The following is a 13,958-nucleotide window of genomic DNA, read 5'->3' as shown; positions in this document are numbered from 1 at the left end:
TACAGGAAGGTGTTAATAGTTGTATTGTATACAGATCACTTTGTAGAAAATTTATAAATCCCCTTTGACATTATTGAGCATCTGTTGGAAAGTGTCAAAATATCTAATAAAATCCACTTATTAATAAATGTTACTAAATAAACATAAAAAAGACCAAAGGGAGTGAATACTATTCATAGAAACGGTACTGTGCATATTAAAGACTATGTGACGTAAGTAATAGGCATGACATAACTGCCTGGCAGCTCGCAGTGGGTAGGAGCGCAGTGGGTAGGAGCGCATTGGGTAGGAGCGCAGTGTTATGCCGCACTCCTGTGTTGGGAGATCGCAGCACGCAGCCATCCTTTAGCATTGACATATCATCGTGTGCATCTCCCAGAACAGCATCTAATAACATTTCTAGAAAACTGAAGAACATATTTTTCAGAAAAATCTCATAGTCTTATTATTCGCACACCATACAGTATGAATGGATGGCCAGGCGTCTCTCTCTAACTAACGTACCTATAGATGGACAAGTAATCTGGGGCACTGGTTGGTAAATAAAAAAGGAACATAGAATGTATTTTTCTGCAGATGATGGTAATATGTAAATGATAATCCGTTTCCAAACTGGTTCACGTCAAGGGGTTTGTTCACACGTAGCGGAATTGCTGTATATTTTCCGTCCGGAATTGCGGATGGAAAATACGCAGCAGAATACAGTAATAGCAAAGTGGGTGAGATCTAACAAATCTCCTCCACATGCTGCGTAAAACTTCCAACCAGAAATGGACCAGCGGTGCGTATTTTTCGTACTGCAGCATGTCAATTCCTGAGGCGGAAAGTGGACTGAACTGCTGCGTTCTTCAGAGGTCACCATCTCCCAGCATTGAGAAAAACGCCGCAAAATCAAAAACGAGGGAAATGGTGCGGTTTTTCTGGAGCGGAAATCCTGCAGAAATTTTCTGCAGCAATTCCGTTACATGTGGACAAGCCCTTAGGGTGGTTCAAATAGGGATTTAAAGAGCGGCCACAATAATGATTTTATTGAGGATATGAATATCAATCTTATTTCTTTAGTATGAGGGGTTAAAAATCACTGGGTCTGATCTAAAAACTGTAGCATTCTTTTTATTCTAAAGCTGGAAAGTGAAATCCATGATCTAATTGGATATTATAGACAATTGTGCCACATTTTGTTTGTGCTAGTATTTATACATCGCTATGATCAGGTTTACAGTTGCACGAAAGGCAAATTTTAAAATGAACAAACAAGTGTCATATTTTTTTTTTCCTAAAATGTATTCGGCTCTGTTCACACCCTTATTGGAGGCTCTGTTTCAGATTCCATCAGATTTGACAGAAAAAATAAAGCACTGCATGCAGCACTGTGGAAGAAACCGAGACCATGCCGGAAGCTGACAGACTCCAACGGATCAGGCAAAACATTACGGCTTCCGTTGTGAACAAGACACCACAATGCAAGTGTGAACAGAGCCTAAAATAGTACCGCAATGTCAAGATTCAATTTGCAACCTGCAGCCTCAAATACCTTTTGGATAACGTCCTCCATGAACAGTGGCTGGCAAGGTTTATAGTCCAGAAAATGGATTCTAGTTTTTACTGGACAAACCTACAGTAAATATCATAACATTTTGCCAAACTCGCTATTCACCAACTCTCTGGTTATGATTCGACCAGTCTTCCTAGAAACGGACTTCTTACATACATACATACATACATAGTCATTACTACAGAGAATACAGAGTCTAGAACCAATTTATGTAAAAGAGTATCAAAAAACTTTATTTAAATATACAAGACAACAAACATGTTTAAAAAGATGTATGACAGGAGAAAAACTCTATATATGAACAACATAGAGACACATGAGGAGAGCCAGAGTGATAAGTCGCAGACCCTATTGTATGGGCTGCTGTAAGAATATCGCTGATAAAGGGTGTTGTCAGTTCCAATCTATACACATATTAATGCATAATCAGGACATAAGTAGTCCAGAAATGAAGTAGTGTAATAGAGAGATAAGTGTGAGCCATGCCCTAACCTCCAACAGTGCGGTGCGCATGTCCGGAATTCTTGGTACGCGTCGAGAATCCGGATGTGGGCCGCAGCACTGTGGGCGGAAGTGGGGCCTGCCACACTTCCGGTTGCGCCGTTGGATGCGCGCCACGCACCCTTGGACGCGGCAGATTTCATTTAGAACACACTTGGATTACACACACACACACTATATATATAGGGTGCCTAATAGAGGACATACTACACCCCCTTGAGAAGCAGACACTGCGAAACGCGCGTGGGGGCGCACACAGAGACCACTAGGAATGCCGGAGAATACCTTATGGGTAAGAATCATTGGCTCACTTTATGAAGGTTTAGGGTATGGCTCACACTTATCTCTCTATTACACTACTTCATTTCTGGACTACTTATGTCCTGATTATGTATTAATATGTGTATAGATTGGAACTGACAACACCCTTTATCAGCGATATTCTTACAGCAGCCCATACAATAGGGTCTGCGACTTATCACTCTGGCTCTCCTTATGTGTCTCTATGTTGTTCATATATAGAGTTTTTCTCCTGTCATATCTTTTTAAACATGTTTGTTGTCTTGTATATTTAAATAAAGTTTTTTGATACTCTTTTACATAAATTGGTTCTAGACTCTGTATTCTCTGTAGTAATATATTAATTATAGAGTTGCCTAAATAATATATAAGGGGGGGGGATGTTCTTTGGAACAATACCTAGCCTAGTAATTCTTTTGTATCTGGAGGGTATTAATTATAATACATACATAGTCAGCAGCATAGGTGAACACTATTTACTAAAACATAACTTGTGATAAGGGCTCATGCACACATCCGTTATATTCTTCAGTTTGCTATCCATTTTTTTTTACGGATAGCACACGGACCCATTATTTTCTGTGGGGCCATGAACAGAGTTTTTTTTTGTGCCCGATGCAGAAAACTCAGAGCAAGTCCTATTCCTGTCAGTTTTCACAGAACTGTCTCGCTCATTCTATTCAAAGGTCCGTTAAAAGGCGGACCGCACATGGAAGCCATCCATGTGCGGTCCGTGTTCTGCGGCCGTGTAAAAGGACAAGGATGTGTGCATGAGGCAGAAGGTGTAAAGCTAAAATATTTACAAAACCATTCGAAATTCGGATCTAAAATTGATGCCACTGGTGATGCCAGCCAAGTCTCTCTGATATTAGAGGCAGTTTTTAGGCAATTTGCGGTTTTGTCCACCACTACCTTTTTCGTCCTTACCTTCCTAGAATGTGTCAAGTGTGTATACCAGCGGATTTATCAGTAGTAATTTTTGTTTTTATAACCGTTACATTTCCTTAAGATTTACTGCCCCACATCATATATCCCATCATTACCATTATAAAAATGTAGTAGTCTTGAGGGAGTTTTCCTATGAATTAAAGTGGTCATTTAATAATTCCTTATTTAAAATGAAACGTTTTCACAATTGTAACTTAATAAAGTTTTTTTTTTTATACATCTCGAGATACTGAACGGACTAGGTTTGACTGTCGCCCCCTGCTGTTCCTTCTAGTGATACTTTCAGGAAAGGCACACAGTGATAAGGTAGCTGGTGGAGGACCAATGAGAGAGAGAGAGGTACACGCAAGGCATTATGGGGCTTGTAGTAACCGGCCTCTCTTATGCCATCACGTGTGCCTCTTCTGGATCCCTCCCACAATCTCTTACGTTCGGTGCAGCACGATGATGGAAGTAAGCGCCGAGAAAGTAGGATAAAAAAGTTCATATGCTAAACTATATCCACTATTAACGACTTACATTGATTCAATGCTTTTCTCCACACCAAATATATACATATCAACGCCTAACATGAAGTGTGTCCACCTGCTCACACATTGCAGACTTTGGTCTCTGGGACTGCATCTGGATAGTCTTTCGAGCACATTATTCAAGAGTATTCTCACTACAGTATAAATCAGTGACATGGGGCAAGTTTGGCAGCAATGTCAAATATATATAAATGTCATATGTGGCCAATATGATTCTTCTATAATCCAAGGAAGAGTTAAGCAGATACAGCGATCACCTTTTTGGTTCACAGCCCCCTCTCTGCTCGTCTTACCCAGCGTAGAATTGCACAGAGTATGTGGAAGGTCTCACGCCGTAGATGGGCCATGCAGACTTATCTGTAATATGGTCTGATATGGGTACAAAGTGCGATGATAAAATAACATGTGCTCAGTATAATCCTACAAAGGAGAAACAGAGTATCAGTGGGTTCAAATTAACCACTGTCATAGACTATTTGATGTACCCCATTTATCTTACAGAAGGGTGTCCCCTAGTGACAGTACCTCCATTTGTATAAAGGGCAACAACTATGCTTTGATAGGGGGTATGGTCTATAGCAGACAGTCTCTTCTGGCTAAAGACAAGCTCATTTCTAAACTAATGAATACATTTGATATTTTATTTATGTATAGGTTAGAAAATCATATTCAGAAGCGTAGAACAGTATAATACATCATTATGCCGGTGTGAAAATCTGCTCTTCACCTACCTTGTACTGCGAGAAGCTGTTCTTCTGTAGTCCAACGGGCATTTATTTTCTGATTTGACTGTAATAAAAAATAAAAATAAATGAAAGATCAAAATGAAAAACAAAAAAAAAACAAAAAACAAAACACAAAAAGTGCAGAGAAAAAGGGGCTACAATTCACTGAATCAAGGCTGTAGTGACAGCATGGGCTCATACACAGGCTGCTCGCGTTACCTCTGCCGGTTTGAAGTCTTCTATGCCTCCTTCCAGCTTTTGCTTAAGTGCACTGTTAGCTTGTTTAGTGTTCTGAACCTTTAAATTAAAGCATAAACTCCAGTCACAACAAAAATATATAAACATAAAAAAAAAAACAAAAAAAAAAAAAAACACATACGAGAAACGAAGATGTATCCGACGACCAAAAGAAACACATAGGCAAAAGTATGCAAGACCCTTGTCAAAATCAAAGGTAGATGGACAATATTCATACAATTCCAATGCCATCAGGCCGGCCATGTAATACATGGATAGCTGGAGTCTGCACGAGTAAGAGGCACTGCATGTTAGCACCTCCGGCTCATAGAAGGCCCCTCTAATAACACAATCTTCAGCTATGGAGACCGCTCCTGGGAAGCAATGGACACCAGGTATTAATTTCCGCTGCACGATTAGCCATTAATAAACCGAAAATTCCTACCTGACGTTTTAAGGATATCAATTCTATATCCAACTGACGAAGAATAGTATTGGCAGCGTTAGGGCTACAGGAGACCGCCACAACATCATCCTTGCTTATATACATTCCCTTTGGGGGGCGAAATTTAGACCTTTGGGAGTGGTGACGATGCTGTAAACTTTGGTATTCTCTTCTACCAAGAGCCACCTTGACAGGCTGAATACAGGTATCTCCACTTGGCTGAAATAAGGGAAAACAGGTAAAACATAATTTATTAGTAATGATTAGCAACTAACGCAATGTGCATATAGATTCAGCCCACAAACACTTTATATTATCTGGTAAAAGATTTTGCACGGTGAATTAGCAGGGGAATGCCTTCCTAAAACAGGAGGTAGTTACAGGTCACCACAAATGGCCACAGCAAAGATTGTATTTCTCCTTCTAGGACGGTGAGGAGGGCAGAGCCAGTTGTATGCAATAAGTGGCTCTGGTAATACGGTCTAGTGTGAATTATAGTGCAACAAGGATCAGAAATGGTTCCTACAGAAACTTCCTCACCTTCTTTTGTGCTAGTTGTGGTCAAGTACATCTGAACCATTAAACAGGACCGCAAGTTGTTCTTGGGGGAGGTAGACCGGTCACTGCCGGTAATAATGACTGTATTGGAAAGGTTTGGTAGATTTTCGGGGCTGCAAATTAATTGGAATAAGTCGGCACTGGATACGCCATTGGAGGTGGGGGGAATCAATGTACCTTGCGTCACGGAGTTTAAATACCTGGGGATTAAGGTCTCGGCGAGGGTGCAGGATTTTGTCGCTCTGAATGTGAAGCCATTATTGGACAAACTAAAAGATAGGACCAGAATATGGCTTGGGCTGCCGCTTTCAGCGTTAGGTCGAGCAAACCTGATTAAAATGATTCTGATGCCTCAGGTTCTTTATGTTGTGCATAATGCCCCAGTGTGGTTGCCTAGGTACTGGTTCAGGAGAATACATAATCTGTTTAGGGACTTCATGTGGAAAAGGGGGATCCCTAGGATCAAATTGGAAAAATTACAATTACCAACGGACTAGGGAGGTTTAGATATCCCAAATGCGTGGATATATTATCTGGCGGCTCAACTGCAACACTTTAAAGGCTGGAAGAATAGGGAAGAGTGGGACTCTAGTGGGAAACTGCTGTTTTATTTGGGTCAGCGCACGGATATGCTGGAGGCCATGGAGTCTCATAAATTGTGGAGGGAGGCGAGGGGGAAACCGACTTTGCTATTGATACATAGGGTATGGTGGGAGTGTAAGAAACTATTGGGCGTTACAGGGTGTTCCAATTACATGCCTATATGGGACAACCCATACCTATGGGAATTCAATATCTTGGACGGTTTTCAGGAGTGGGAACAAGCAGGGGTCAGATACGTATACCAGCTATATGAGGGAGGAAGTCTCAAACTGTTCTCACAATTGCAGGAGGAGTTTGGACTCCCACATCGGATGTTCTACCAATACCTCCAATTACGTCATGCTGCACAAGCCCAAGGGAGATCGGTGGAATTGAGCTGCTCCACTATGGGGGTGGTGGAACAGGTATTAGGGGCAAAGGACACGAAAGGGATTATCTCTGTGCTATATGGTACGTTGCTTTCCAAATTCCTTGGAGACCCGCTGGTGGGGATCAAACGTAAATGGGAAGGAGACGTGGGGGTTTTAACAGAGGACGAGTGGGAGGAGATACTTTAATCGTCAAAAGTACTCTCCATTAGTGTAGCACATAGGTCGCATCGTTTTCTCCTACATAGGGTGTATAGGACGCCTAAGGTGTTATGGCAAATGCGGCTTAGACCAACGATGGAGTGTCCCAGATGTTCGTTTGATGGGGCAGACTTGAAGCATATGTTCTGGAGTTGTCCAATGCTAAATGGATATTGGGGGGAGGTTAGAGGCATGGTAACGAGGGTGTATGGGAGGGATTTTCCGTTGGACCCCAAGATCTTTCTCTTGGGCTGTATGGGGGAGGAGGGAGGAGATGGGGCTGAATTACTGTCTATTAAAAAGGTTTTGTAGCATGCAAGAAAAATGATAGCAAAATATTGGCTGCAGGCGGATCCCCCGGAGCAGTGGCGGATTAAGAAGACCATGGGCCCTGGGCTGTTACCCAAACTTGGGCCCCCCTTCTCCACCACCACCCTGCCGCGCCGTAACTATTGCTAACACTACCTAAACACTAGTACACAAAGTAGGCACATTATGCACAAAGTACACACAGTACGCACATTATGCACAAAGTACGCACATTATGCACAAAGTACGCACATTATGCACAAAGTACACACAGTACACAAAGTACGCACATTATGCACAAAGTACGCACAGTACACAAAGTACCACATTATGCACAAAGTACACAAAGTAGGCACATTATGCACAAAGTACGCACAGTACACAAAGTACCACATTATGCACAAAGTACGCAAATTATGCACAAAGTACGCACATTATGCACAAAGTACGCACATTATGCACATAGTACGCACATTATGCACAAAGTACACAACGTAGGCACATTATGCACAAAGTACGCACATTATGCACAAAGTACACAAAGTACCACATTATGCACAAAGTACACAAAGTAGGCACATTATGCACAAAGTACGCACAGTACACAAAGTACCATATTATGCACAAAGTACGCACATTATGCACAAAGTAAGGACATTATGCACAAAGTACGCACATTATGCACAAAGTACACAAAGTATGCACATTATGCACAAAGTACGCACATTATGCACAAAGTACACAAAGTACGCACATTATGCACAAAGTAGGCACATTATGCACAAAGTAGGCACATTATGCACAAAGTAGGCACATTATGCACAAAGTAGGCACATTATGCACAAAGTATGCACAGTACACAAAGTACCACATTATGCACAAAGTACGCACATTATGCACAAAGTACGCACATTATGCACAAAGTACGCACAAAGTACGCACATTATGCACAAAGTACGCACAGTACAAAGTACGCACATTATGCACAAAGTACGCACATTATGCACAAAGTACGCACAGTACACAAAGTACACACATTATGCACAAAGTACACAAAGTAGGCACATTATACACAAAGTATGCATAGTACACAAAGTACACACGAGTATGCACATTATACACTAAGTAGGCACATTATACACGAGTATGCACATTATACACAAAGTACACCTTGTAAACACATGAATATGGACATTAAACATACATGAATATGGACATTAAACATACATGAATATGGACATTAAACATACATGAATATGGACATTAAACATACATGAATATGGACATTAAACATACATGAATATGGACATTAAACATACATGAATATGGACATTAAACACACATGAATATGGATATTAAACACACATGCACTTACCTTTTATGTCTTCACTGCAGCTCTTCTCCTGCTCACAGCACAGAGCCCGCCGACAGTCTCCCCTCCCCCATGTCCCGACAGCTAGCAGCAGAGATGTTTAGAGCAGGGAAGGGGGGCTGGAGGGGGAGCTTCTAAAGCAGCACAGACCACGGCTGCTAAGTAGAAGCAAAGCTCCCCTCGCCTGACAGGTGCGGTCCTGGCACCGGGGCTCCCTCCGGTGCTAGCGACGCCACTGGGCATGAGGGGGTTCGGGCGGTCATAGGCTCCTTGGGCCCCCTGGCAGTCTTGGGCCCCGGGCGACCGCCCGAAACGCCCTAATGATAATCCGCCACTGCCCCGGAGGTGTCTGAACTGGTAGGATACGTTAACCACACGGTATGGTTGGAACATCGGATATATTTGAAACGTGGGGCAATGCACAAGTATGATAAACAATGGGGTAAATGGGTACACAGTTATGGAGCGGCAGGGCAGTAGGGGGACTTCTTAAGGCGATTTGGCCAGTGGATTTTCTCTATTCGCTTTCTGTTTTTGGTTTCTTTTTGCTCTGCCAGTATAATGCAATGAGTAGACTGGTTGGAAGAACCGGGGAAAGATGGAAGTACTGCGGGGGGGGAAAGAGTTAAGTTGGAGGGGAAGGGGCGGGGGTTCACTTTAAATGTAACGGATATTCTGTAACAAACATGAAAATGTATTCTTCTCATTCAATAAAAACTTGTTTGATTTAAAAAACAAAACAAAACAAAAAAAAAAAACAGGACCGCAAGACCAACCTACACTGCTCTCCTTATTGCGGACACCATCTTCAATCTATGCTAGTTACTGCGACATTGACAGTTTTGTATGCAATGGTCATGACCAGATTATTCCCACAGCTCTTTTCCAGGTATTCTTGGTCATGCTCCACCCCTTGTGTTTCAAGGACTGTACATGGCACGCTTTACTTCCCCCTCCCTGTTCCCTTGTCATTCACATTGAATCATCCGATCCTGATGCAGCATGAGTGAGGTGCGTGTCCTACATCAGGCTTCTCCCAGGCAGAGCGTTATACTCCCCCTTAGAGAGAGAATAAATCTTCCTCCTTCCCAAACGTTTCAGTCCAAGAGGGAGCACAACGACAGTCTAAGTGAAGAGCTCCTGTCCATGTTACATTACAGCTTGTACAGAGTTAGACACAGGCAAGGAAGCTGACCCTCCCACAGGCTGAGAAAAGCAGCTGTAGCTTCCAGCATGAAACAACTGTAAAAAGATTCAGAAAAGTGCTGGAAAGTAAATAAATGCACTAAATGCCTACACTACGGATGACAGGCCTAACAGAGAATATTAAAGGGGTTTTCCAATACTTTTTTTTATTTCTTAAATCAATGCAATGTTCCTCTATTAAGATATTAGTGCACTCTGTCTAGCTTTTTCTTGATAATAAATGGTTTTAGTAACATTACTCCCTATTGTTTACCTGGAGAGGTTTGTTTTGCTCAGTAAGTTCATTCCTCTTCTCTTCCTGTGTTTCTCCTCCCTGCATGCACTGCTCTAGTCCCAGCATGCAATGTGCATGCAGCAGTGCACTTGCTCCGCCTACTACACCCAGCTCTACTAACTTCTGCAATCCCAGTCTTCATTTTGGTGCTCTCATTCTATTACTGCTAGCACAAGCTGAAATCACTGGATATCTGCGTTTTTAAACAACACTGACCCTATATGATGATACGTAAAGTTTGGTCTTTATAATTATAAGTTTTCTAAATGTATATTAACTGTTTATACAGTCTTAGTTTTAAATACTGTATTTTATATATATATATAAAATAAAAAAAATTGAATTCTAACATGTGAATTGGGATAAAAGGAGCAATACCTGTGGATCGCCGCTGCATCCTGTGTCGGAGATTCACAGTGAGCAAGAAAAAACTAAAGGGAAGCAGCGCTCCTAACTAGCCATCGATGAAAAATAATTCCCCTTCATGTAACTCTGCTACCTGTCAACTGAAAAGTCATCCACCACAGGGAAAAATGTTAGTCCATCATGTCTGATTCCCAGGTGTTTCTTTGCGGTACTCCTCTGTGTGGAAACATTTTTCACTCTGGCAGCTGATTTTTCCATTGACAGGTAGCAGAGTTACACAACAGGAAAACAAATTCCCCATCATGTAACTCTGCTACCTGTGAACTGAAAAGTCATCGGCTGTTTGAAGGGGGTGCACCGCTCGTATAAGCGCTGCTTCCCCTTACTTCATCACACTGTGAATCGCTAACTAGTTCGTATAGAAGCGAAGTATTGCCTAATTATTTTTTTTGGGCTTCCAGTTCAGTTCTGAAGTGGCTTTGAGGGGCCTATATATTAGACACCCCTATGAAACACGACATTTTAGAAACTAGACCCCTCAAAGTATTCACAACAGCATTTAGAAAGTTTATGCACAAAATGTTTTACCAGAGAAACGCAACTCAATACTTATTGTCCAGATTCTGCAGTAGAAATATCCCACATGTGGCCCTCGGGCGGTAATGGACTGAAGCACCGGCCTCAGAAGCAAAGGAGCACCTAGTGGATTTTGAGGCCGCCTTTTTATTAGGCACCATGTCCGGTTTGAATAGGTCTTGTGGTACCAAAATAGTGGAAACCCCCAAAAGGTGATCCCATTTTGGAAACTAGACCACTTGAGGAATACATTGTAGTTTTCTTGGGGTGCATGCAGCTTTTTGATCAGTTTTTATTCTATTTTTAAGTGGCGCGGTGACTAATAAACAGCAATTCTATTGTTTTTTAATTCTATTTTTGTTACAGCGTTCACCGTGCGCTATAAATCACATATTCACTTTATTCTATGGGGCGATACGATTAGGGCTCATTTACACGAGCGTATTATACGTTTTTGCAACGCGCGTCGCAGGGACCTATGTTACTCTATGGGGCCGTGCAGACAGGTACGTGATTTTCACGCAGCGTATGTCCGCTGCGTGAAACGCACGACGTCCTATATTTGTGCGCTGTTCGCGCATCACGCACCCATTGAAGTCAATGGGTGTGTGAAAACCACGCATGTCGCACGGAAGCAATTCCGTGGGACGCGCGTGATTCACGCAACAGCACTGTAAAGGATGAATGAAAACAGAAAAGCACCACGTTCTTTTCTGTTTACAAACATCCAAACGGAGTGTCATAATGATGGCGGCTGCGCGAAAAGCACGCAGCCGCGCATCATAAAGGGCTGACACACGGAGCTGTTAAGTGCTTTTTGCGCACGCAAAACGCCGCGCTTTTTGCTTGCACAAAACGCACACGCTCGTGTAAACTCGGCCTTACGGTGACACCAGATGTTTATAGTTTTTTTATGTCTTATGGCGTTTGCACAATAAAATACGTTTTGTAAAAAATCATTCACTTTTTGTTACCTTATTCTAAGAGCCAGAACTTTATAATTTTTCCATCAATAAAGCCGTGCGAGGACTTATTTTTTGCGTAACGAACTGTAGTTTCCATCAGTACCATTTTTCGGTAAATGCAACTTTTTGATCTATTTTTAATACATTTTTTGGGAGGTGAAGTGACCAAACAATTGTGATTGTGGTACGGTTTATTATTATTTTCTTTTACGGCGTTCACCGCGCGGGATAAATAACGAAATAATTTTGTAGTTCAGGCCGTTACGGACGCGGCGATACCAATTATGTATCGTTTATTTATATATTTTTATTAATAAAAAAGGACTGATAAGGGAAAAAAAGGGGGATTTTTTTAACTTTTAATTTCTTATTTTTACACATCTTTTTTAACTTTTTTTTTTACTTTATTACTTTGTCCCACTAGGGGACTTGAGGGCAGGAGGCCCTGATCGCTATTCTAATACACTGCACTACATCCGTAGTGCAGTGTATTAGAACTGTCAGCTATTCACTGACAGCAAGCATAGTGGGTCCTGACTTTGTCAGGACCCACTAGGCTTCCGTCGATGGCATAGCCGGACACCTTTGTTTGGTGTCCGGTTGCCATAGTAACCATCGCCGGCCGCTATCGTGTAGCAGGCCGGCGATGGTAACTTAACCCCTAAAAACCCGCGATCTCTATAGAACGCGGCTTTTAAGGGGTTAGACAGCGGGGACACAGCGATCGGTCCCCGCTGTAGGAGCTGCGGCAGCTGCTGTACGAGACAGCAGCTGTCACAGCTCCTGCACCTGTCGGGAAGACGGCCGAAACGGCCGTTATTCCTGCAACTTCGTATACACACCGCTACACACCTTCAACCTTGCGCATGCGCAGTGTAATATACACGGCCGCTGAAGACGCATCCACATAATTTCACAGAGCATGCGCGGTGGAGTGTGTTCACCACGCATGCTCTAATTCAATAAAGAAGCACGTGGTACGGTTACGTCATTTTTGACGTAACCGTACAGTGTGTAAGCCGGAAACCGGAAGCAAGGCAGAAGACCAAATGGACGGGTCTGCACAGGAAGTGCAGATTTTGCATTGCTAAGGGGACGGCGACGGAGGAGGATATACGACGCTACAGCCATCTGATGAAACGTAAGTACATTGGAAAGTTATATCTTTTTCATTGTTTTATTTAAATAAATGTAATTTTTTAGTTCCGGAATACCCCTTTAAGGAACTATTTTATATCAGTGTGCCTTAAGTACTTTGTAAATTTTCCAGGAATAATTATACCTCTCTAGCGCAAATTCACTCACCTCTTTTTTGGTTTCTTTTTTAGGGTCATAATCACTATCATTTGTTTCCTTCGGATGTTTTTCCTCCACGTCCTCATCACTGAATTGGAACAGAAAATACACATTTGCAGGTTGGTCCAGTTTCTCATCGCACAACCAAGCAGATGCAGACACACACATTCTATATATATATATTTATATTTTCAGTATTTTTTTTGTTTATTTAAATCAATCACAGTCGGGTTATCGAAGATCTGCCCATGATGTCTAGTGAGATGAAATTGTGAACAATGTCAGAGATACAACTCAATGTTAAGGCCACATTCATGCACCATAAATACATAAAAAAAATACACACTTCAAAACAAGTGAATGAGGTTTTGCCTGCTCTGGAGATCACAATCACCAGCATGCCCATTGTATATGAAGTCAGTGAATTCCGTTGCAGATCTGCATGTAGTAACAGATTGTTATATAGAATCTGCAATGTGTGAACATGTCCTGACTGTACCCATCACCTGTACATAGTCAGTGAAAATGAACACATGATCAACATAAATTGTCAGCCCGGCACCAATCTAATGTATGCTGTATTTCTTTAATCTGGTTTAGAACTATAGAAGAACAGGCTACTA

General features: G+C 42.0%; 1 protein-coding gene across 4 annotated transcripts in view; it reads right to left on the bottom strand.

Annotated features, from left to right (window-relative positions):
* Positions 1–13,958, bottom strand: part of RCOR3 (REST corepressor 3) — a 37,842-nt gene that overhangs the window by 9,388 nt on the left and 14,496 nt on the right. For all 4 annotated transcript variants that reach the window (XM_075863281.1, XM_075863282.1, XM_075863283.1 and 1 more), the window contains 4 exons: positions 13,345–13,423; positions 5,242–5,460; positions 4,779–4,856; positions 4,566–4,623 (listed from right to left, as the gene is read on the bottom strand). In XM_075863281.1, coding sequence (XP_075719396.1) covers positions 4,566–4,623; positions 4,779–4,856; positions 5,242–5,460; positions 13,345–13,423 — 434 coding nt within the window. The remainder of the gene's footprint in view (positions 1–4,565; positions 4,624–4,778; positions 4,857–5,241; positions 5,461–13,344; positions 13,424–13,958) is intronic.

This window comes from Rhinoderma darwinii, chromosome 4 (genome assembly GCF_050947455.1).
Source record: "Rhinoderma darwinii isolate aRhiDar2 chromosome 4, aRhiDar2.hap1, whole genome shotgun sequence".
Taxonomy (NCBI): Eukaryota; Metazoa; Chordata; class Amphibia; order Anura; family Rhinodermatidae; genus Rhinoderma; species Rhinoderma darwinii.
This window is presented reverse-complemented; position numbering and strand designations above follow the sequence as displayed.